This window comes from Lissotriton helveticus, chromosome 12 (genome assembly GCF_964261635.1).
Source record: "Lissotriton helveticus chromosome 12, aLisHel1.1, whole genome shotgun sequence".
NCBI lineage: Eukaryota > Metazoa > Chordata > Amphibia > Caudata > Salamandridae > Lissotriton > Lissotriton helveticus.
The window spans coordinates 259,535,933-259,561,686 of record NC_136073.1 but is presented as its reverse complement, the minus strand read 5'-3'; the positions used below and the strand labels follow the sequence as shown (position 1 = coordinate 259,561,686).

At 42.3% G+C, this 25,754-nt stretch overlaps 1 protein-coding gene across 2 annotated transcripts in view; it reads right to left on the bottom strand.

Moving 5' to 3' along the window:
* The window catches only part of WWP2 (WW domain containing E3 ubiquitin protein ligase 2), a 523,918-nt gene that overhangs the window by 206,931 nt on the left and 291,233 nt on the right, over positions 1-25,754 (bottom strand). For both annotated transcript variants that reach the window (XM_078669521.1, XM_078669522.1), the window contains exons 5-6: positions 6,132-6,250; positions 4,999-5,206 (exon numbers count right to left, since the gene is read on the bottom strand). In XM_078669521.1, coding sequence (XP_078525647.1) covers positions 4,999-5,206; positions 6,132-6,250 — 327 coding nt within the window. The remainder of the gene's footprint in view (positions 1-4,998; positions 5,207-6,131; positions 6,251-25,754) is intronic.

Below are 25,754 nucleotides of genomic sequence, written 5' to 3'. Positions count from 1 at the left end.
CTTGGGTCTATTTCTAGCACCATCCAGCTGAGCCCTGACGCGGTCTGTTTTAGCCAAGCAGATGTGTTTGTTGTAGGTACTTCTCGCCTTCCTTAGCTGAGTGAGACTTGTGGTGGAGGGCGTGTTTCTCCAGAGCCTCTCTGAGAGTCTAAGATTGCGGCGCTTATCATTTAGGGCACCATTAAACCAAGGTTTCGATTGTTTGACTGGAATACTTTTGAGTTGCTTCGGTGCAATAGAATCAAAAAAGTTAGACACGGTGTTAATGTAGTGATCAGACAGATCGTCAAGGTTGGTCATGTTGGGAAGGGGCTGAAGTCTATTTTTGGTGATTGCAGTTAGCATATTGATGTTGAGGTCTCTCATATTGCGCGTCAGTTGTTTAGCTTTAAAAGGTTGTCCCTGTCTACATGAGACCTTTTCCAATATGCCGGTGTTCATTTTTCTTGATGCCATATCTGCTGCGTCTAATCTACACTGAATGGTAGTGTTTGACAGTACCTTTCCCTCCTCCACTAACTGTTGTCCATGTTTTTTTATGTTGTTATGCTCGCTGCATCCAACTTCTTACTTTCTTGCTAGGGGGTGGTGCAACCTTAGTGCCGTGTGAATTTGCATGTTTACATGCAGTATGTACTACTAATGAATCTGGTGGAACATTGCCCCTGAATTATGGTGGATCTGTTTGAGAGGAGTTGTCATTTTTTTTCTACCCTCGATGTTGCCACTTTTGCTTTTAGCGACTGTATGAAGTTTTCAGTAGCAAATTTGAGCATGCCTTTCAGCATAGGCAGATACTATACTGCGCTTTGTGATTTACACAGTGTTTCCAAGAGAAAGCCCTCCTCTTGTTGGATATGCAAATTCACTTTATGAAAATTGGCTCCTCTCCGAATCATTTCAATGTAAGTGGTCCTATCATCTGCTGTGGATGGTTTACCTGGATAAGGATCTAAATCTGGGTCCTCTTGTCGGTCAATATTATAATCCTCCCACAGTACATGTATTGGGGCCATATCATATTGGGTTTCATCTAACCCACTTCCTGGCTCATATATGTCCCTAGGTGAGCCTGGAGGTGAATAAGGCTCTGGCGAATTGTGTAGCCATTCTAGTGTTGGCTAAGGAGGGGTGGGACAGGTGGCAGTGGCATAGGTAGAAGAGGTGGTATGAAAGATAGTCTACTTGTATTCTTGTCTTTCTGCCTCTTCGTTTTATGTGGTTGGGTATTCAAATCTTCTTAGAAGGACCTCTTTGGCTTTACAAGCAAGACTTCATAGGTGCTTTAATGTCAGTTTTTCCTGTTTGAGGGTTTATATTGTGTTTCCTCTGACGTGTGTCAAGCTTTTCTTGTAGAAAGCTTTTATTGTTAAAATTGGCTGCTCAGTTTCCGCAGAGTCTGTACCCGATTTAAGTTTGTCTTCTTATGCACCATCAATTAATGTGGTGCCGAAGCAGATTTCGACTTCGATAGTACTATCAGCGCCGTCTTGGGTCATGTCATGGCGTCTGGCTTTGTGGCTTCTTTCGACATAGAAACTTTCCGCTCTGATGCGGCTTTCAGTGCCGGCGTATGCAGTGAATTCTTCAGCTCCGATGCAGTTTTTGGCGTCAGTGCCTGCTGTAGTTTTTAATTCTGCAGCGTATTTGGACTTGCCAGTTTGTACATCTCTGACACTTTTCCCTGGGGGGGTCTCGGTCACAAATCTAGGTAGTGGCTACGTCTCCACACCAGCAGTTGCTGGTCCGCATGCATCTTCAACGCCGAGCTGGATGCTCGACCCTCACTATTGGATTTGATATAGCAAGCAACAGTATTACCCAGAAGAGAGGAATAAAACAACAAAAGGTCAGGCCACTAAACCCTGTCAGTTACTACTATTTGTGCGCACGCCGCTTCACCCGAATGAGGCGTATGGGTGGGGAAGACATATCAAGTCCAGTAGTGGTAACCAGGACCAATAGGAAAGATACTGCCCGTGATACATACGGCCAGTGAATATATTGGAGGCTTATTTTCATGGACACATTCAGGCACACGTTGCAACACAGTACATTTGGCTGAGTACCTACAGTGACTATTCTCGCCCTGAAGAAGTCCATTGTTATAGACGAAACGCGCTGACAGTCTTCGTCACGTGTGCTACTTTTTAAGAAAGAGAAAATAAAATAAAAAACACAAAGCTTATTTGTTTTATTGGGGTGTTTCTCTCTTATTCATATTTTATTATTTGATGTGGTGCACTGCTACGTTTCTTTCTTGCTATTTACAACCTTTTGGTAAATACACCTTGGCAGCAGAAGCTTGTGGTGTGTGCACACATTTTAAAATATCCTTGAGAATTGTATCTTTGGGAACACAGGTTAGGAGCAGTCTTCCTGGTGTGCTGCTGTTTTTTGTCTTAAGGTTGGATTTGCAAATAAATAATAGCAAAAATCACTGTTTTCTTTACTGGTCTCTCTGATGCATTAGCATACTTGAAGTAACCTAGTGTCCTAAGGTATGGCAGTGTACATATCTACCAGAGTACATGATTAAAGCAACCAAGATCCAGCTGAGGAAAAAAGCACATTTGTGCGATTCCACATAGACTTCAGATCATCGAAGTACCAGCGGTTAGGCTTTGAGCAACATCCTATCTGAAATAAAACACCTAGCAAAAAGATGCACAATTGCAGCTCTGACTCATATGGAGGACCCAACTATTCATTTCTTTTTGGAAACAGACACCAGAATCTGCAGTTACAAGAGCAGCGGGTATGAAGAGTGGTGAGTGTGAAGGTGACCGTTTGAATGTTGGACAAAGTAGAAGGGTCAGGTATGGGTGAGATTCAGAGCTGAATGTCCTTGCTTTGGTCGTTCTACAGGTGTCATGGTTGAATGCTGGTTCTTGTTAAGGGCTCAGGGATGGATGCTCGCTGTTTTGAGGGTTAGAAAGTAAATATATTTAATGCATGACTGCCGGATTCCATGGATAGGTTAGACCGAAATTCCAGATAGCACAAGTAGCTCTAGGTTGAAAGCTAATTCCTATGGAAGGCTCACAGGTGAAAGCTGGTTCTTATGGTAGGGAAGGCTGAAAGCTGAAGTCTGGTTCAAGGCAGAGGCCTGCAACCTTTTGATCAGATCTAACCACACTGGATTGTGAGCATAACGGCTTTCATTTCTCCTCTATACACAGCGCATGCGTGAGCCTTTTCTCTACTGCCCACTAGAGGATGTGAAATGTCTTGGCATAGCCCGTTTATGATTCTAGACCTTCTGATACAATCCGTTTTAAATCTCTTGACTTTTTTTGATTCACTATCGCCTGACTCATTTACCAATATGTATTTCCTGATGTGTTTGTGGTTTAATATAGTGCGACATAGTTTGATACCCAACAGTTTATAATTTAACATCTCCTGATATTTTTTATTTTTGACCCGCTGATACAGTTACATGCTGAGACCTTCACACAGATTTATAGCTTTAGATCTCCATATGCGCTCTCATTTCAGTCATAATTGTAAACCTTCTGACAGGTTTATAGTTTCAGATCTTCTTACAGTATTATGCTATGACCTCTCCATATATGGATATATGTTTAGCCCACCTGATGCACTTTTGATTTAACATCGATTGACATAGTCCTGATTTCAGAATTACTAACATGGGAACATGTTAACAATCCTTAACAGAATTATATATTTTGGTTGCCTCTTTACATGATACATCTCCTAACATGGTAATTATAGGTTAGAGATCTTCATATGGTTATGAATCTAAATGTGTGGACGTGGTTGTAGTTGTATGCCTCTTCAAGTCCATACCTTTACCTATGTTCACAATTTTAAGATCTCCTGGTATGTTTCTGATTTTAGACATCTTGACTTTGATATGATGAAACATCTCCCGATGCTTTTATAGTTTTTGACCTCCACACAATATTATTCAATTTCTGATGTGGTGATTGTGGTTCTAATTCGAACATCTTTACTAAAGACGTGAATTTGACATTTCTTGACTTCACCTTGAATTTAGTCTGCATTACATGGGCATGAGTCAAAATGTCCTGATGTGGTTTTGATGTTAGACCTTAAATATTTATGACTTAACATTTTCTGGAGAAGTTACAATCTTATGCACAGTCTTTTATGTAGTCCTGGTTTTAAACATCTCCTGATGTTGTTACAGGGCTAGGGCCTTCAGATACTGTTATTATTCGCACTCCTGACATGGTTACAGTTCAACACCTGACGCGGTCCTGGTTTTAAACACGAATCAATATGGTTACAGTTGTAGCCCTCTTGACATGGTTACAATTCCACATTTTCTAGCAAGGAGTTACAGTTTTGTACCTACCGGCTTGGTTATAACCTGTAGTTTCATGCACAATTATAAAGCTGTATACTTGGAAAAGTTGGGAAATTAAGCTGTTTTGTAAAACCGAAACGCAACAAAAAAAGATGGTGTTTTTAAAAAAAAATTCCCACATGCAACCCTGCCCATAAGCTGCTTTAAAACAATTACCTTTAGAAGTGGGAAACTAAACTGCTAAAGGCAGTCACGATACGCTTATGCTTTTTAATAAACAGCTGGATAAGCAAATGTTCAAATGTTGTTTTTCAGAACCTTCAAAAGCCAGAGTTTTCTTGCAAAACTAAAAGCTGCCTCTGTTTCGAGAGAAAGTTAGCATTCATGACGCCCTTGTTTCTTTAAAGGCGCCGGATAATGAAGCATTCATCACGCCCAGACTATAAAAATTCCTGGTAACCTCTGTGTACAGAAAGCTCCCTCACATCGAGGTCCCGCTGCCCATCACTCTCCCCACCTGAGCCTCGCTGCTTCCCTCCTCCCTCCCGCAGCCCATTTGACTCTTTCCTGATGGCAGGCATCCCGCTCCCCAGTGGACTGGGCACTTTAGGATAAATAAGCACCTTGTTCCAGTGCTACTGAATGGACCTTAGTTTTCTGTCAGCTTGGAAACGTAACCAGGGCTATTCTTAACCACTTACCCAGGAGGAAGGGCACCCAAGGCATGTGTGTCCGTGGGATGTGGCTGGGTGGTGGGCACGGAGCCTGGATCTGCATTTGTGGCGGGGACATTGGGTGCAGGAGAGGCATCGGAGTCCGTGCTTGCTTTCGGTGCCGTGGGCGTTGGCGGGCCACTGGTCATGGAAGTTGCTTCTTGACTGTCCACAGGAGGGGCTGAGAGTCTGCTTACTGTAAAATAAGAGGATATGTTATTTATTGTTAGGGCGGCCATCTCGCATAGGTTACTAAACTCCAACAAAGCGACAAGAGGTGTCTGGAGAATGTTCCAGCTCCTAACAAATGGGAGTGGCTGAGGCGCAGTGGCATTCCTACGAACAAAGTGGTCGCTTTGGAGGAATATGCAAATCAGAGTCTCTCAAAGGATATGAGAAGCAATGGAGTGAGTGGCAAGGCCTATAATACAGAGTAATAAGTGGCAAAAATCAAGGATGCAGCTAGAATCCCTCCATCACAGACTACAGAAATTGATCTGCAAAATTCTTTATCATCAAGGGAGGGAGTTATCAAACAAGCAAATCGAGAGGATCACTTGGATTGTCTCTTTGGACTAAAAAGTGTGGTGGGTATTGGGGGTATTCCCATGGTTGGTGGGGAAGAAAGGGGTGGTCTGCCATAAGACACTTCGTGTACTTGTAAGTGAGTATGATCCATAGAGTAGGTCAAACGAAAAAAATTGAATCTTGCCTCCTGTAAGTCTCCCATCACGGATTGTGTATTGAATGGTAATCGTGAAGTGAGCACATAAAATCAACCAATGAAAAAAGAGAGTAGAGATGTGGGACCTTCAACAGTCTCCCAACTCTTAGATGAAGTAGAAAGAAATAAAGACATTGGCTTTTATCTAATTGGTGCATCAAAAGTTGAATGGTTTGCAATGACAGCCCCTCAGCACAGAGCACCAATATTAAGGGTGCAGTGGGGGTGAGAGTGGTGAACATAGAGGCCTGTATATTTGTTATCAAAGCCCCTGAAATTAAAGCATACACCTGAAGTATCATCAGACATTATAAGTAAAGTGTTACATTTGGAGACCACCATCAAGGAAAGCAGAGCGAGAGGCGCGAAGGTGAAGAGGTCTTTCTCCTGTATTTACCAGAGTCGGCTGCGGGTTCATGACGCTTCAGAATCCTAACTTGATGCTGGTCCTGGCTGCTGGATCTTGGATTCGGCTCAGCAGTCTCTTCTCGTTTCTCATGTGCTTCAGTGTGTGCTCTGGAGACACAAGACATATAAAACATGAGCTCTAAGCCTCCCACATCACGCACTTGAAGAGCACAGAGGAGCATCTAGAAAAGAGCTACAGATGAGGTGTGCTTTGTATAGGTTAGCAGCTGCAGACAAGAGGAAGTCAGAGAGACAGGAACTCATCTATACGGCTCTGTTTACAATCTTACTCAAGTACAGCTAAACAACTCGGATTGTGATTGGTTTTATACAGAGTAAAAGGAACAAGTGGAGGATAAAAACGGTACAATACAGTGGAGCCAATGATTATGTATTCAGTATTAGATGTGTTTCTGATGTACTTTGGAAATTAATTATTTTAGGAGAAGTTGTTTGTACTTTTTGTACAGGATATTGAGAAATAAAAGAATTTGTATGAAAAGAAAGTAATGTTGAAATAATTTGGCAAGAGATGTTCCTCCAATGGTAAGAACTGAATTGTCAGTCAGTTGGGTTACTGGCTTTGAAGGTAAGATGTTAGTGCAGGGCTATATTGGTTTCAATTTCAAACATGTCTAGCATACCTCCAATGTACATAAGCTGTCCTCACTGTACCATCATTTCTGAGAAGCAAAATCCAGAGAAAGATATGATGAAATTGTCGACCGGCTTAAAGATCCAGAACGTGGCGTCTAAATTACAGTGTACAATCTATCCATGAAACAGCAACTGCTGTATGTGGCTCCTCTTACAGTACAACTAAGACAACGGCAAGCATGCAGTGTCTGACCCTGTTGTGTGTGTCCTGTGAAATGTCCTATTCAGAAGAGTATAATGCAAGTTCTCTCTCTGTTGGGCATTCAGAATTCAAGCCCACCTACCTAGCGACCTCATTCCTGAGTTGCGACATGTTAGTATACTGCTGCGCTTGCACATTGCACGCATCAGCTACCACAAGCCTTTAGTTATCCAGGTCCCAGTCTTTTGGGGTTATTAATCAATGTGACTTATTGCGGTGTCTGCTGCGAGGGAGATGTTCCAGGCAAGGCTTTAAGTGAGATGAAAAAACTGGGGGGTCTCTCAGAGGGGTGTGGCAAATGTAATTAAGGGCGTGGCTTAAAAACACATAAGCTAAAAATCTGTACTGAGCATAGTGTACCGCCCGACTTGTATTTTGATGTTTCTGTCATTGCATCCAGATATAGGATACAACAAGTAACATTTTACCTACAAGTCAAGACTATTAGCTTTGTCAATGGTTGTTAGTTACATAAAATAAATAAGCAGCAACTATGGCTTGTATAGAATACTGAAAAACTTCCACTTAAAGCCCTGGTGACACCACAACAATGTTGCTGCTCCTGAGTTAAAAAAGAGAAGGGAAATCCAGAGAGAAAATGACTCTTTAAAGGATTTCCCTTCCCCTACAACATCCACCTGGCATGACGTCATGCCGTAACTTCTCCACTGGGGAGAAGTGAGCAGTGTGAACACGTTCACATTGATGTGCCTGCGGTCACTGCAGTCCAGGAAAAAACGGACCGCCTGTGCCAGGGCACAAAACAGAGCCCGATAGAGAACTGTTTCGAGGCCCCCTTTAAAGAAATGCTGGTGGTCAGCACCAGTGAGACCCAGCCCACTTAAAGCCCTGGTTCCAGGTTTCACAACACAACACACAGATGCATGACTACATCAACAGGGCACTACCGACCATCACTATTGGAGATCCATTATTATACCGTATATGAGGCACTCTAGTGTCTCAGTCTTGACGAAATGTAATACTGATTCTTCACGAGTTCCATCATATGAAGGTCCTCAGTTCAGCCCCAGCAGAAAAGGCATTTTGCATCTTCCTTCATTCATACACTGCTACTCTATGTACAACGATTAATCATATTTTGTGTAGCGCACATCCTTAACCATCTCTTGGCACTGGTCTTTGTGCAAAGTCCTGAAACATACAGCTCACTGGGTGCACTGGCTTACCTTGAACAGCGTATCCGAGGATCTGTCTACCACTGAATAATGGAAGCTTCCCTTTTGCGTGGCAAATACATTGTGCATCAAGTATCTTACAAAGACTGCACCAACCCTTTGAAACCTGCACCCAAGCTGTACCGCCTGTGGCAACCTTCCACCACCTCCCACATTGTTCCCACCCATTAAACACCCCTACTACCCATGCAACCATCTACACCAATCATCTATTGCGCATGTTGATTTTCCCTCACCTGCACCAATCTTCTCAAAATTGAGAAGTCCATCTTCACAAATGAATTGCTGGCAACAGGGACATGCAGACTTCCCATGCATGTAACCAGAATAACAAAAAACAATAAAGGGTTTGAAGAGGAGTGGCCCAAAAAAAACTGCTCATCTTAGAACTGTGAGCTTTCAATACAGTATATGTCCATGATTTATGATTATGCATGGCTGAGAAATTCAGGGCAAATGTGAAATAAGCGAAACCCTAATTTTCATTTAGTTTTTCTGGCAGTAAGAAGTCAAGTATTTGCATAGTGTGATTTTGTGTCATTGAAATCTGAGCATATCCCGCCTGCGTAAGTCACCCATTGGCAGGCTGCAAAGACCGATCAGAAAGGTCTGGAATGTTCCACTCCTAAAACTGACAATTAAAATGGTTTGAATAAGAAGGCTAATTGGATTGAATTGGAAGACTGTCGGATTGGCTAAGACACCATGGGCTAGATGTATGACCCTTGTAAATTGCGCCTCGCAATTTGCGCTCAATTGCGAGTTGCAATTTACAATGTACCTTCGCGCTATATAAAACTTTAGAAATAAATAAAATAAATAAATAAATACTACAGTGTCAGAGAAACTGATTGCGATTCCCAATGGGGTCGCAAAATGCAAGGCTCATGAATAGCTGGCCTTCCCGGTCGCAAAACATTGGTACATGACTTGTGACTCGTGATTAGGAAGGGAACACCTCTTCCTAATAGCGAGTTGCAAAACACTATTTTGCGAATTGCAAATTAGTGTTTGTACATGGCCCTATCAGAAAAAGCATGCGCAAACGGGTCGCAAACCAGTTTGCGCATGCTAATTCTCGTCGTACATCTGGCTCAAGGTTATTTCAACTCTTCAGACTGACTGCCCAAGTATCAATGATAATTTACACAAAAGGCCTATTAGGCTGGACTGGCTTTGAACGTTATGAAGGCTGGAAATGTGTTGATTGTGTGTAGAGCAAATGCAAAAAGAACAGATGATGGACATGGAATGCCGAACAAAACAAACATTCCCCCCGTAGTACTAGATCTGGGTTAAATCCATTGTTTTTTTGCACATCACGTAATTCCAGTTTAGACCCAGCCATATGCAAATCTGTCTTGACCCTGCAACCCATGGAAACAGTCCAGCCTGAACTGCCAGGTCAGGTCCTCCCGGGACCGGAAACAGGCATTCTGGGCCTTGTTTCAGGGTATCACCCCTCATCAGACAGGTTAGCTTGAATCTGGCGGCGTGGCGAGCATGGGACCCACATCTGGGCATACCCGTCCCACTTAGGGCGACAAAGTCAAAGAGAACAGATGATGGACGGAATGCTGAACAATCAGGGCTTTAAGTGGGCCGGGTCTCGAGGGGTCTGAGCACCGGCAGTTTTTTAATGGGGGCCTCGAAACGGGTCTCTACCGGGCTCTGTTTTAAGCCCTGGCACAAGTGGTCCGTTTTTTTCCGAACTGCAGTGACCGCAGTTTGCGGTCACTGCAGTCTGGAAAAAAGTGCCAGGGCGCAAACTAGCCCGATAGAGACCCGTTGCGAGAAAGCAGGCAGGCACATGCACATCGATGTGCGCTGCCCTCACTTCTCACTAGCGGAGAAGTTACGGCATGACGTCATGCCAGGTGAGCGTTGTGGGGGAAGGGAATTCCATTAAACAGTAATTTTCTTTATGGATTTCCCTTCTCTTTTTGAAAGAGCAGCAACATTGTGGTAGGGTCACCAGGGCTTTAATTGGAAGCTTTTTCAATATTACATGTAACAATCCATAGTTGCAGCTTATTTATCTTATGCAACAAATAACCATTGACAGAGCCAATAGTCCTTACTTGTTGTAAGTATGATGTTACTTGTATCACATATCTGGATGCAATGACAGAAACAGCAAAATACAAGTCGGGCGGCACATTATGCTAAACACAGATTTTTTCCGTAAGTGTTTTAAAGCCACGCCCTTAATTAATCTGACCACGCCCCTTTGAGAGACCCCCCAGTTTTTTCATCCCACTTAAAGCCCTGTGAACAATGCAAACATTCACCCCTAGTCACAGATCTGGGTTAAATCCATCTGGCGTACAACAGTGGCACAATTGGCCTCCCACAAAAGCATCATGTACTGTGCAGCAGGACTTTGTCTGTGATTTTCCCAGTGTGTAAATCCAGATCCCGGAAATGATTAACAAAGGAAGAGAAGACAGGTGAATGTGGATTCCACTCACTCCTGATGTACAAAGAAAGCGCGGAATCAAAATATTTCTTTGTGAATGCATTGGTCTCTACTTTTACACCAACCAAAGATAATTTGGTATGGTATGTGGGAACCCTAAAACGCCCCAGTGCTCTGGGGCCGGGCGGTATTCCCACCAAGACATGAAAGCCAAACTGCTTTCACGTCAATTCTTTAGACAAATGAAATACCCTACTCTAGGCAAAAATAATTATTCCTATATATACAGGCAAGGGAAGCGAGAGCCGGAACTTGATTCAGATTCATCTTTTTTAAATGACCGAACACACGTTTATAAACGGTGCATAGGATTCTAGTAACATATACTTCTAACGCGACAAAAGGAAAGCTCTTCTGGGAGTATTTCTGCACGAGCTGCCATAGAGGGTTCACCATGCTGAGTTTGCAAGGGATGGGGGTGGGCTCTCTCGGCAGTTGGCAAACAGTGTATTTCTTCTCGAACTCGCCGGCAGCTTTAGTTTTAAATAGAGAGAGGCCCGGCAACGAAACCTGAGGTTTTATACAAACGTGTATTTATCCAAATATGGAGAAAAGGGGGAGGCGGAAAAGGGGAGCGTAGAGGACGCTGTGGGGGAAGGAGGCGGCGATGGAAATGAACGACTACAGAGAAGGAAGAAAGGAAACCAAGCGATAAAAGATGGACGGAGTGAATAGAGTAAAACCAAATAGAAAAACATACCACGGACAGAGAAACTAAGAAAAAAGAACAACATAAAAGACAGAAAGAAATACAAAGACACAGACTCAAGAAAAAACAGAGAAGAAAAAGTAAAGCGAAATGAGGGAAAGGAGCAAAGAGGAGCATAAAAGCCTTGAAAAATGTAACCACAGAAATATAAAAGAATGAAAAAAGACAACTACAAAAAAAACAACTATTGTGTGCTATACAAAGTGAATGATTTAGGCACGCATGGTGTTACATTCAATTTTAGTTATTTTATGCATATGAAAGTTACTTTCCCTATCATACAAATCCTGCAATAAGTACATGTGAGTGACCCAAGAAATCTGACTGCTATACTGTGGGAGCATTGGGTTTGACCCTAGCGTGTCGAGAATGCACACAATGCCGCTGGGACTAAGAGGCGGGTGATACCACCAATCACAGAGTCGTAGGCCTCCGTTTCTGTAGACTGGCCATCCATATTGTCATTCACCCATGTGCACTCACTGCACTAATGTATTGAATAGGTTCCCACCATAACACAGAACTCTCATATTATGGCTTCCAAAACAGGCAGGGGACATTTTGCTGTTTGCAGGTGGCTCTTACACTGTTCCCAGTCAGTCTGCCTGTCTCACAAGCTTCCTTACCAAACACTGGTTTATAATAATAACAGCACAGAAGAAAACTCCAGCTTAACTGCCTTGGTAAGTGACTGCACTTCACAAACCAGCTGCAAACCTAAAATAGTATACCTCAAAAAACTCTAAAGCGAGCAGAGCAGGAAACACATTTTGTGTCGCATCCATTAAGTAATTCACTATCCTATAGAAAAGAAATGAAAATGAAATTTGTTTAAACAAAGTTGTACACAGGCCTATTCAGGCAGCGCAGTCAAAATGCAGGATCGAAATCCCAGGACAGTCAATCGACTGAGCACAGACGTAAGACAAACAAAATCCCCAATCATTGATCAGTGTTCTGACCTAGGCAGTCAACCACTGTGGCATCTGAATGAGGCCTCTATTCAATACTCTCTCTGCTGGATCTGGTGGTTGAGTCTGCAAGTGAAAAGAGAATGTGTGCACAACCACAGGTCATAAACCCAATATTAAAACCATAGCCGCAGAGCAGATAGCACTAGTCAGGTTAGGTGTCTGGACATCTCTTAGCATCCAGAAATTTATGTATATCCTGGAAAGCACACCATGGCTTTTCTGGGCGGGAGGAGGAAAACAACCAGGAGAAGCTCAGAGGAAAAGGAAGTCGAGGCCCAAAGTGAGTGCAGGTGACACTTAGCAGGTCAGGTGATCTAGCAGTTGTGGGGCTTGAATACATCGACCAGTAAAAAGCCCTTCAACTCTTCAAACAACTCTTCAAGGAGGTCAACACCATAAGCCATCCAAAACATCTAACCAGCTACACTGCCACCAATTAATAAAAAAAGGCTGGCAGTCTTGAACTTCTGTTAATATCATTTAAGGGCAAGGCTCTCAAGGGAACATTCTGCAGCTGGTATCTGTGGTTTCGCTTTGACATTAGTCCACACAAACTTCTACAGGTAGACCGTAGATGAAAATAGTCAATGCAAGAGGCTGTGTTCTCTGGCATAGCGGCTGCGCTTGACTACACACTTGAACTGATACTGCCACCAAAGGCTGAACAAATCAGATGTTCCATCAGCACAAAAGCGGCCTGTAATTTCATTCTGCTCGCATAATATTGCTCTTGACTCCCTGGCTCAACACATAAAGCCATGACATATCAAGACTCTTCAACTTTATATGAGGGTGAAGCATCACGTAAAAGAACATGGCTGCTGCCTAAGTCCTGTAAACACGTGGAAAAGATTTCCATAGGAAACGTCCCTCTTCAATACATTCAAGTGCCACAAATTCATCACTTCTGGGTTCAGTGAAAATAATGGCTTCTTGAATAAAAGAGTCATCAACCCCACCAGCTTATGAACTGTGTAATGCAACATGGAGCCAATGAAACAAGGTCACACTGAGAGTTTTACACGGCTGAAAAGTGGGTTTAGACACCTGGACAACAGTGGCAGGAGTTAAAGTAAGCAAATCACAAGGAGTGAAATATCACAGTTCTCGGCTCAATGGTCCACCAATTCGGAAGTAGGTTGTCAATCTGATTTCCATTGCAGGAAATCCAAACTGCCCTTATTGTATCCCCCAACCATTTGCTTTTGGATACTATGGATTCTTTTAACTTTTGCCTGGCCTAAAACCTACTATTGGGCATCAGTCCTAATACATCTCTAAAAAGTCTTCCATTTTCTCTCAGTGAAGCCCCTGTTAGCTTGAAAGTGGTACGGCACTTTGGTAGCTCTCTAGGCTGACACAGAGAAGTGTCAAATATTAATAACCAGTACATCAGAAGCTGACTGCAGCATCATGCCGGATCCAATCATATATGGTCATAAGTGCACTTTGGTAATGGGCCAGATGTGTGCACAACATTTATATCCACGGAGTCAAAACAGTTGCATGTGGCCTTTTGTGCCTCACTAACAACTGAAACGTTTTTTGGATACTTCTGAATGTTCCTTAAACTAAATTCCTGGGATCTCCACAGAACCTGTCAAGAAGGTGTTAAGTGAACTTTGCATATTTCTTGAGTCCACTCTGGACTTTGCTGGATACAGTGGCCCCAATAGCCAAAAGCTTTTCTTGCCAGATGTCTTCTCAGGATGGTGTGGAATTTCTTTGAAGTCCACAGGGAGGATTTACTAGCCAAGGAAAGGGATTGCTGTAGGGTGTGAAACCTTTGGCACTTTTGTTTGGACAGGATTTGTCCTATGAGATTTCCCTAACCATAAGCCTCACAGGATCTACATACCATCATTCTTCAGGGGTACCTACCAGTGACATCCTACCCTGTCCGCTTTAAAGCCTTATGCTGAACCTACACACCCTCATGTCAAGTTTGAAAAAAGGGAAGGAGGAGACCAGCTTCGCTTGCTGAGGAAGAACAAAGAGAGCCATGCTGGCCTGTGCTTCAGTCTCGGTCTATAAAAACTAGCATAAAGGAACCTGAAAATAATGTGCTGCCTTTGACCTGCATTCTGCAGTGGAACGTAACTTTTTAGCTCCGAAGTAAAAGGAAGCTGAAATATTTTGAACAAACAAGCTATCGATACTGTATGAAAAATTCCTCTAGCTTACTTGATACCCGAGAGCTGGAAGGACTTCGTCACTGCGTTAAAGTGGACTGACTTTGTTGTCACCAGTCCTGAAGAATTGCAAGAAACCATTAAGTGGTCTGGTTACAGCCCCTAAAATTATGACCACAAATAAAAAACTATACATCAACCAAGGCAACACCACACTAGGTCCACTGGCCTCCATGAACATACGTAGCACCGTGGGGTCCTGTAGGGAATATTCTTGGCGCACAGTCAACCTCTAGTGAACACTTTTCATAAAATACTTTTCCATTGGTGCTAAATTGTTCTCTCTTCTCATTCAATCACTAAGTAAATGTTATGGAATCTTTAGCCCAGAGAGACTACTCTCTGTGACTTTGAACATTTCCATTTTATATTTAACTCATTCTAACTAAAGGGGCTCAATCCAGGAAATATTTTCTATTTTACCATTCATATCTTTTCTTAATTCAAGTGCCAGTTAGGGATTATTTTATTCTTATTATTACAAAAGAGCTAGTTCGTTAAATTCTTTAAGTCATTATTGGTTGCGTTTGATTGGTTGCTGACCACATAAACATGCTCTGTAGTTTAGCTTTCTGGCTCAGCCAAAGCTACCAAGAGTGAATCAAGGCTACAACGGAAAGTAGTTTACATTTGTGGGTCCATTTGATCACGTAGTGCGAGAACTTGGTCACAGCTCATCGTCTGCCAACCACATTCCCTACACCTAACAAATATCAGGCTGCAATTAGAGTGACTGAATGGCAATCAAGGCAGGCAAGCACATGACAGCTCCACAGGCTGATATGGTGAAAACGCAAAACAAGCTTTGACTTTAGGATTTCTATTTTACAGCTACGCTCAAGTATCAGCAATCTGCTTAAATGTAGGTGGCACTAACTGTTCCTTAACTGTGCCCGCTTCTGAGTAAAGTCTAGTGTGGCAGGGTGAATCCTCAAGCAGACACATCTACTGGATCTCCACTTGGTGCTGTAATGGGTGGAAGTTTCCCTGCTGTTTTAACCTGATATTGTTGTGCCGTGGTCTGACATTCTTTGGTGGGAGATGGTTCAGAGAATCCCACTCATCTGAAGACTTTACTATAGTCCTGACCTCTGTGGGCAAACTCGGTTTCGGAAAAGCAATATAGTGCTAGATGCATCAAGCATTTTTCAGGTCGTAAATGGCCAGATTTGCAGCATCAGGTTGTTTGCGACTGGACAAAGGCATTTTGGTATGTTTCAAACCCAAATTACGATTTTGTAACATGTTACCAAATCACAGTTTGGGATTGCAAAATACATACTGATTCGGCATTAGTAAGGGGTGTGTTTAGGGCGTCCCTTCCAATAACTGAATCGCAGTGGTATGAAGAATGTTTTGCAACCGAAAAGCGGTCGCAAAACATTCGCATTTTACCACCTATTCAAGTAGGTGGTAACCCATTCACAAACATGAAGGGGGTCCCAGAGGGACCGCTTCCCCTTTGAGTATGTAAATACAATTATTTTTAAGAGCAGGCAGTGGTCCCACAGATTATAAAAAAATGAAACTGCAAAGTTAATTTTTTTCTTTTTAAATGCTGCCTTTTTTCCTTTAAGGAAAACGGCTGGCATTTAAAGAAAAAAAAGATTGCTTTATTAAAAAGCAATTGCAGACATGGTGGTTTGCTGACCTCAGCAGGCCACCATCCCTGTGATGGCTGTGGTTCCTTAATGGTTACAAACTTCAACCTACCTCATTAACATTCATGAGGTAGGTCTATTTGCAACCCACTAGGAATCACTAGTGAAATGTGAAAGAGTTTCATACATTAGGAATACTGATTTCCTAATTGCAATTCAAGGAGAATCGCAAATCGGAAATCTGTATTCCTAATGTTAGTACATCTAGGCCATTATGGGCTACATTAATGTGTTACTATATTCAAGGATAGTCTCCAAGTCACTTCTTCCAATAAGGGACTGCATCTTAGTGTACCCTTACCAACCCTTTAAATAGGGTCGGTAAGGTGCTTATAATTGATTGTTCTGAGTGATGATGTTGATACAAATTGCGTGAATGGTACTGTGGATAATCAAAGTGTTTTAGACTACAATGGATTGTTCCTCAATTGGAAACAATGAGGTTTTACACCTCTACCCAAGGACACTGAGTATTTTTAACTTAAAAGGGCTTTATGTGATGAGTGGTGAACGTTCCACAGACTAAGTGATTAAAAAAACAAATTGTGTGCTACCCTGCATGAATAGCATATAATATGGCTGGATATGTAAGCTTTGCTGCATGTGGGGATGTTAACTGCATGTCCACTCCATCACTGTCCTCCATGCGACCTACTGTTGAACATGCAAAATCCAACAAAGGTAGTTTAAAAAATATAAAAAAAACTCTATCACTGTCTTTGAGAATGGCCAGGCCAGTAGCGGCTATCGCCCACTGCTAGACACGAGAGAGTTTCAACTCTGTATAAGCACTACCATCAGTTGCATGTATTTTTTATGTGCATCTGATACAGAAGTACTGATATGGAATTAGCAGTATTTTAATTGAATACTATATGTCTCAAAAAAAAGAAGAAAAACACATCAAAACTTCAAACATAAACTTTCTCCCATCCCACCCATTCATAAAAACCAGGAGTAAGTCCTATTAATAAAGGTGTTTTACGTAGAGGTGTGAGTCTGCACACTGGACCACCAGTTGCCTAATATTTTTTAAAACAAACCAAGCACTGCCACCGGTTCTTGAACCCATCTACTGTACTCCTGGTGGAGGAGGCCGCTTCAACCTTCTGCTGGATTAGGCTCCAAGTTAACGGCCTCCTCCAAAGGAGGACCTACGAGTAAATCCTCCAAACACTAGGGCCTCTTTTCGAGCCCCAGGATATCACACTCCACCACTCGGACATTCTACAAGCTGTTCCCTGGGGTTCTGAAGCAATAATAAGCAATATTTGGTGACATTACCACACTAAATGGACGATGGTCTGTTTGATAACTGTGATACATGTTCTTACATAAATGCAGTGTCAGAGCATGCTGGCTCTTAGCCTGAAAACACTTGAGTTGGTGGTTTGACCCAGGCAATCAAATACTATCAACGATGTAGTGTGCATTGCCACAGCAGCTTGAGGGTCCACAACAGAGCCTATGGTTACTCAGGGTCTGGACTGAGGTGTATTTTTAAAGTGGTAGGGTGGGATAAGATAATGGCACAAATGTAGCAAAGTTTATTGTCAGGACATGCTTCAGGGTTCCAAAAATGTAAACAGTAAAATCTACTGGGACAGGAAGCCTGTTCTCTCTTCCAAAGCATGGTTGAATGATGTGGCATACAGCCAGGAACAATTGTCTAATTTCTGGGAATGCATGCCACTGCGCTTCCGACCAGCCAGGGATATATGGGTGCCTTTTGCAGCTTTTCTTCGTACCAGAGACTACAGTTCCCCCGTGGTGGTTACAGCTGAGGATGGAGTGCAATCAGATGGGGTTGTGTGACTGTCGATTGCCTTACCGTATTGTTCGTTGCATCGCAGTGTGCCACTTGTGAACCGTTAATGCTTTGTTTTGCGGTCTTTTTCTGCGTTTCAAATACCCCATTTACATTATGTCCATGTAATCCCTATTTTGTGCCTCTTCTCTCTTGCACCTATAACGCGGGCCTGTGCCATGTGAAATGCTTTTCTTGGACATTATGAGCGGCTTAATGTACATGCTTTTTTTATTAAGATTATGTAATCGTGGGGCGTTCCTTGATATTTATTTCTATTGTCCTTTGCAACCTATGCACTCTGCTACCTCCGACTTCCCCCTCACACTGCCGTTCTTGTACTGCTAATATTGCAAATGCCAATAGAAACAAGTTTAAAAAAATAGTATCAAAGGCTTTGATAGGCCAAGTAAATGTAGGAGGCAATTATTACTCTCATCAAAGAGACACAGAGCTGTATCCACAATATAGATGATCGAGGTTTCAGGGCTATAACCTACAAAATAGCCAGATTGGAAACGGCCTAAGAGATGATTGTGGTGTGTTCTTCTAACTAGCCAGCAACACATCCTCTGAAGATTTATGAGAAGAATGAGGAGCTGGTAGTTCTTTTTACACACCCGGGCCGGCGTATAACTTAGTAGGGGAAAGTCCTGCTCTATCATAAGGGAATCTATGAAACAGCCCTTGTTCGATGAAAAGTTCACGATTTGCAGCCAGTGAAGGGAGAAGGTGTATGGTAGTGACCTTTGGCTAGTGAAAGTTGCTTTCGGATCTCAAAGAAACTTTGACGGTTTCATGTTTGCAATAGCAATTTCCAGCATATCCAGAGAAATGGGAGTGAAACCTTCCACTGCCATTACACTGGAACCATTACCCTGGAAACTTGTGTTTTTTTGTGTCCGATATAGCTGCATCTTTGGCTGGATTCTCCGTAACTTTCATGATTTTATTAAAGCTGGGGTTAGCTAGATCTTTACATCTGTAGTGAGGATTTGATGCATCCGTTGTAGCTTGATGCTGTATGATCTGGAAGACTTCTATGGAGTGGTTTGTAGCATTTGCAAGTTTCGATCTCAGGAAGAAGAATTTAGCATGGTATATGATCCATTTTCAAAATGTTCTGTCCATTTTGAATATGAGAAGATGGGCACAAGTAGGAGAATCTCTCAAACTCCTTTAATGGGTTCTTAGGTTTTTCCACATCTCATTCACATTATGGATGTATTTTATGTTTGAGATTATCGTAGACTTTTTGGAGTTCATGGAAATAAAGCCAATTTGTCCATGATAACAAGGAATTCCTCGTCATATCGCTCCACTAGCATAACAGGGTTGGTAGCAATATTTTTGCTAACAGTTTGATTGAATCAGGGAGTCTACAGCTTTTTTTCCAATGTGTTAGTGGTCTCTAGAGCAGTACTTTCAAACTTTTTAGAACCACAACCCACTTTTTAGAACGACAATCTTTTGTGACCCATCAGCTTTAATGGACATGAGGCTGGCAATTTTTTTTATGTAACTACAGAATCGTGTGCCAATGCACTGTCATATACAGACAGCACATTTTCCTCTCAAATGATCCCCAAATTTGCGCAGACATACCAGTTTTACTTCTAAAACTATAATGCACACAAATTCTAATTTTTGTATTCTGGTTTCAGTAAATATTTATCATTTATGCATTACCAAATTAAGTATCTTGATTTGTTTTGAGCTATTAAACACGCTTCTTATTATTCTATTATTATGTTGTTGCTTTTCTAACTGCTGAATGTGTACTGTTCATTTAGAGGTATTCACATTTTGTTGTGTTACAAAAAATGAAAGCCTTTCCTTTTAACTCTCTCTGTACCCCAGCAAGATTGTCACAAAATGTACTTTCTCTGACTGCAAAGTGAGAGGAGTTTGTAAGCGCCAATCCAATGTGAAAAAAAATTAGCCTCAAATTGGCAGAAGACACAGCCTGACATTTTACTTCTGTCTTTGAAGAACAGCATATGTGACAAGATAAACAAGAATTTAAAGGCATATTTATTGGTTGGACTTTTGTGACCCACCAAAAGTCAGCTCGGACTCGCAGCTTGGGAAACACTGCTCTACATTTTACAACTCTGGTTTCTGGTGTAGTGTGTAGAGGGAGTGGACAGGTAACCACTTTGAAGGAGATGAGGAGGTGATCCAACCATTCCACTTCAAAGGGTGTTGGGAACTGTGAAGTATGGCCTTCTTAGTGAAGATCAAGTCCAAGGTAGCACCTTTTTTTTATAAGTATGGAACATGCAATGTTGCAGTAGGTTATTATTAAGTTAGGAAGAATGGGTATTAAGATCACCTCACCAGTCTCACAAATTCCCGAAATAAATATTTTACCTATGATAAAGAAATCTAATATTCTACTTGAGCGTATTAATCACCTACATCTTTCTTTATATGGCAGAAATAATGTTATGAAGATGATGATTCTCCCTAAATTTTTATATTTATTTCGTTGTATTCCTTTAGAATTTTCTATGCCTATTTTCAAACAGTTGGAGAAAACGACAGGAAGATTTCTTTGGGGGTACAAGCGACACCGAAGAGCCTATCAAAAAATGATAATCCCAAAACATAGGGGGGGCTGGGGTATACCATATTTCTTTTATTATTATTTATCATCAGTACTGCAGTTCATCTCTCCCTTAATAATCAGCGATAAGGCTCCGATCTTAGATTCCCACTCTCCATCTATTTACAAATTGGTTCTAGGGATAGAGGCTAAGGGCTGCCTACTAAAATTTGTTGAGCCCAGTTACTACAAAAAAAACTAAGATCAAGCCAGAACAGGGGATTAAGGCTACTGTGCCCGCACTGGTGACAAAATCCCTAAAGTGCGTATATGTCTAGGTGCAGGTTGTCTGGGATGCAATTTTAGAAAACAAAAGAATTTGTTTTACAAATCAAAATTGCTCAAGATGACCCCGCACACTTAAACAGTAAATATTACAATATCAGTAATGTTGTACAAATTATTCCATTGTCTTTCCAGTCATTCTCCCAAGAATTCCAAAGTCAGGTTTCTTCAGTGGACAAATTCTTTATTCACAAGAAACTTTTAAAATCAATAGCCAACGCGTTTCGTCCGTGACCGGACTTCTTCAGGGCTTATTTAGAATTCTCTATTTAATGAAGCTTCACAATGGTCTTCAAGCTTGAGGCGTAAATATTTTCAATATGTCAAAAGGTTATCGTGATCTCAAGGTCAATCAAGTATCATTTATTTTTTGAAGGGATTAAAGTATTAGTGAAATCCGCAAACAGAGTATCGGCATTTCGTAAAGCATGCCGTCGTCTGGTTCCCTACAAAAAAACTAAATTTAAAATCGTAAAAGTTGCTTTTAGGGCTTGGAAATTCATTAAACGAATTTTTGTCATCTTTAGAATCACGAGATATACTCCCTTGACTTCTTTTCATATCTTTCCATTCGTGGGTATAGACAGTACTATGAGAAGATGGCGTAACTGTGGTATCACCCAGTTCAGTGACCTCCTACAGGATAATAAACTTTTATCATTTACCGAACTCCAAACAAAATTTAAACTCACGAATGTTGATCATTTTAAATACCTACAGTGGCATAGCTACTTTAATACATTATCAGAGCAAGAACGAACATCGCTACAACGAATTCCCTTGATTGACTCTTTGTATCAAAGAAGGAAAATTGGCTACTTTTACAATCAGCTGTTGTCCAAACATTCAGATGATTGTAATTGTAATTGTAATTGTAAAATCACTTATATAGCGCATGGCTACCCGTAGGCATCCCGCGCTCTTGGCAACGGTAACCCTGGGCTAGTCCGATCTACATTCCTACTGCAGGCTAATTTCTGGGGAATAGGAAGGTTTTGAGTTTCTTCCTAAACTGAAGGAAGGTCTGTTCCTGCCTCAAGTTATATGGGAGGGCATTCCATTCTCTTGCTGCTTGCAGAGAAAAGAGCCGGCCGCCTGAACGAGCTCGCTTTATCCTGGGAATGATTGCCAGGTTGTGGTCACTCGAGCGGAGATTGAGTTTGGGCTTGTAAGGACTTATCATGTTTTCCAAAATGGAAGGGCCTTCTCCATGCATGATCTTGTATGTGATGCATAGGGATTTGAATCGCACCCGTTCCTTCACAGGGAGCCTGTGGAGTGATCTTAGAGCAGGCTTCGCCGACATGTATCGACTAGTTCCAGTCAAAATCCTGGCGGCATAGTTCTGAGCCACTTGTAAGGTTTTAAAAGTGGATGCCGGTGCCCCAAGGTACAAAGCATTCCCGTAGTCAATTCGTGATAAAACCAAGGATTGAATTACGGTCTTCTTTGCTTTTTATGGGAGTTGGGGCAGGATTTTACGCAGGGATTTAAGTATCCCATGACAAACTGCAGAGGTCTTTCTGGCTTGAGTTTCGAAGGACAAAGCGTTGTCGAGCCAGAAGCCTAAACTTTTTATTTTTGGTTTGGGTGATGGTATGGCACCCATACAAGTGGGCCAAGCTAGGCAGTCGGGGATATCCTGCTTTCCTAAGAGCATCAGCTCAGTTTTTCCTCCGTTAAGTCTGAGCTGAGACGAATTCATCCAGTTTACTACCACCTCCAAACAATTAGCCAGATTGTTCGGGGGAGCGTCTGTTTGTTGCAAGGAAAACACCAGCTGGGTGTCATCCGCGTAGCTCATTAACTGGATGCCAAACGGAGCAACTAGTTCCGCCAACGGGGCCATGTAGACATTAAACAGTGTGGGGCTAAGGGACGACCCCTGTGGTACCCCACACTGTTGCGCTAACAGGCGAGAGCAGTTGTTACCCTCAAACACCTGAAAATATCTTTCCTCAAGGAAAGATCTCAGCCACTCCATGGCTTTCCCGGTTACCCCGATATTCCGGAGTCGAGACAGCAGCAGATGGTGGCTTACCGTATCGAAGGCGGCGCTGAGGTCCAGAAGGATAATGGCCGCGCTGCCACCTGCATCCAAAATCCTTCTGGCCTCTTCTACCACCCTCAACAGTGCTGTCTCGGTGCCTTGTCCCTTCCTGAACCCCGTCTGGGATGGATGGAGAAGATTATACTTCTCCAGGAATGCCGCCAATTGGATGTTTACCAATTTTTCGGTCAATTTCCCCATCCCAGGTAACAAGGATACCGGTCGATAGTTGGCCGGATCTCCTGGGTCGAGGTTCGGCTTTTTAATCAGGGATCTGACCATGGCCACTTTCCATGCCTTTGGGACCGTAGCCGATTCCAGGGAGGTGTTAACCATCTTAATTATGGGTTCGCTGATGGTTGGAAGTGCCTGATTAAGTATTTTCATGGGGGCTGGATCTCGTGGTGATCCACTTTTTATACTCCTCAACAGAAAGGGGAGAAGCTCTTCCGTGAGGGAGGCAAACTCGGAAAGTGTTGGACATTCACTTCTTTCCTCCGGTGGAGGTACACTATGATGTGAGGGCGGGTCTAATACCGGGATCGTCTCCAGAATTTTGTGTATTTTGGTCTGGAAATAGTTTGCCATGTCATCACATCTTGTGTCCTGCTCGTCTGCTTTTACGGGGGGATCTGGGATTTTTGTCAAGAGCTTTACAATCTTGAACATTTCCCTGGGGGCATTGGCGGCGGATTCGATTTTGTTCGCAAAGAATGCAGTTTTAGTGTGAATAAGAGTGGTTTTGTATTTCTTCAATGTGGCTTTGTAACTGGTCTTCCTTTCCCCGCTAAAATCCTTCCGCCAGTGTCGTTCTGCCCTTTTACATTCTTGTTTCAGTATCCTTAAATCTGAAGTAAACCATGGATGTTTATGCTCTCCCTTCCTAATTGTTGAGGGTTTTTTCGGTATAAGCCTATCTAGGGATTGGGTAATCCACTGATTAAAATTATTGACAGCCCCTTCCACATTAGGATTGTCCGGTGGCTTACTGCTTTCTAACAGTCCTTTCCATTCTTCAGAGTCAAGTTTTGTCCAAGGTCTTATTAGTCCTCTATCTGAGGAAGTAGTAGTACTCATCCTGGAAATTCTCCAGTGAAAAGGAATCACCAAGTGATCCGACCAGGGGACAGGGTAAGGCTCCAGGACTGTTATAGTCGCAATGTTAGTAAAAATGGGGTCAAGAGTATTTCCTAGCTTGTGCGTGGGGCGCCGAACCTTAAGGTTAAGGTTATAGCTCTCTAAGTCATTTTCTAATTCTTTAGCTGCCCTATCTCCTGGCTTATTGAAATGGAGGTTGAAATCTCCTAATAGCAGGAAGATTGTGACCGCACATACCCCTCCTATCACCGCATCCAGCAAGCGTTCGTGAAATGTGCCAAGGGGTCCTGGTGGTCGATAGATCAGCATCCCTGCTATTGAGCTCTCACATGAGGGATGGAGGGTAAAATGTGTACTTTCACATCCCTGAATTCTAGTATCCTGTAGTCGGCAGCTTATACTCTCCCTATGGATAATTGCAATCCCTCGTCCTACCCTCCCTGGACGATCTTTATGCTGTGCTATATATCCTGGGCGTAGTGCCTCGACCAAATCTGGGCCAGAATGTGCCCCCAGCCAAGTCTCCACAAGGAACAGGGCGTCGAGATCTCCGTGGGTGATCAAGAGTGAAATTTCCTCCTTATGTCCAGGCAGGGATCGACAGTTAAGTAAGGCCATCTTCAGGGTTGTAGTCTGTTTAGCTTCGTCAAAAGCCTGTTTCGTTACTTGAAAAGGGCAGTGATTACATGCTTGATGGCCTTTGATATACTGTTTAGGCAAAATCTATGGGCTGAGATATTGGGATCAAACTTAATTAAGATGGAGGAATCCATCCATTTGGCTAACTCTATTCTGCTCTCAGGAAAGAGTAGAACCCAACATTACATGGTGTTATATGATCTTTATTATACACCAGCTAAAATCTCAAAATGGGGCTCCTCAGCTGGCACTGCTTGTAATAGATGTGGCCTACATGCAGCGGACTCTGTACACATGTTTTTTTCATGCCCACATTTAAGTAAAACTCTTTCAGAAATTCAACATTTTCTTTCTTTGATACTTGGAATCCCTGTAATACTTACATCAGAGCTTGTTCTGATAGGAATCTCTGCCATATCCATGATAGACGATCACAAAAAGCTGTTATTTATTTCTGTTGGGATCTTTCGCTCTTGTGTGACGCAGGATTGGATCAGCCCAGATCCACCATCATTTTCTTCTTGGCAAGGGCGTCTGTTGGCAAGGTATGTTATGGAACGAGCTATATATAATACGAAAGGACGTAAAAGAAGGGCAATGGGAATTCAAATTTGGGAACCGGTAGAGCGATGGATAGAGGGAGAAACCGGATCAGTAGTCTAGTTAACTAATCTTATGAGTTAACACTGTTGTGTAATTAATGTACAATCTTTTTTTTCTCTTTCATGTAATGCCCGCTGTATATATGAAGCATTCTCTACTGCTTTTGCTTTATTCTTTTGTTGTTTTTTTTTTTTTGTCGTTTACAGTATATGCTTGTAACCTGATCAACTCTCAATAAAACAATAAAATAAAATAAAATTTTTAAAAAGAAAGATTTCAGTATAGATGACAGAGTGTCAATGTGATTTTACCAGTGGAAGTTGAAGTTTCCCAAGAAATTGTGGTCAAACCAATAGAGGAGTTGGACTGGGCTTTATTCAATAAAATAGTTTTTGCTTCCAGGTGTGCAGTTGTGGGTGTTCGCTCTAATAGGTTTTGGTGCTGTGTTT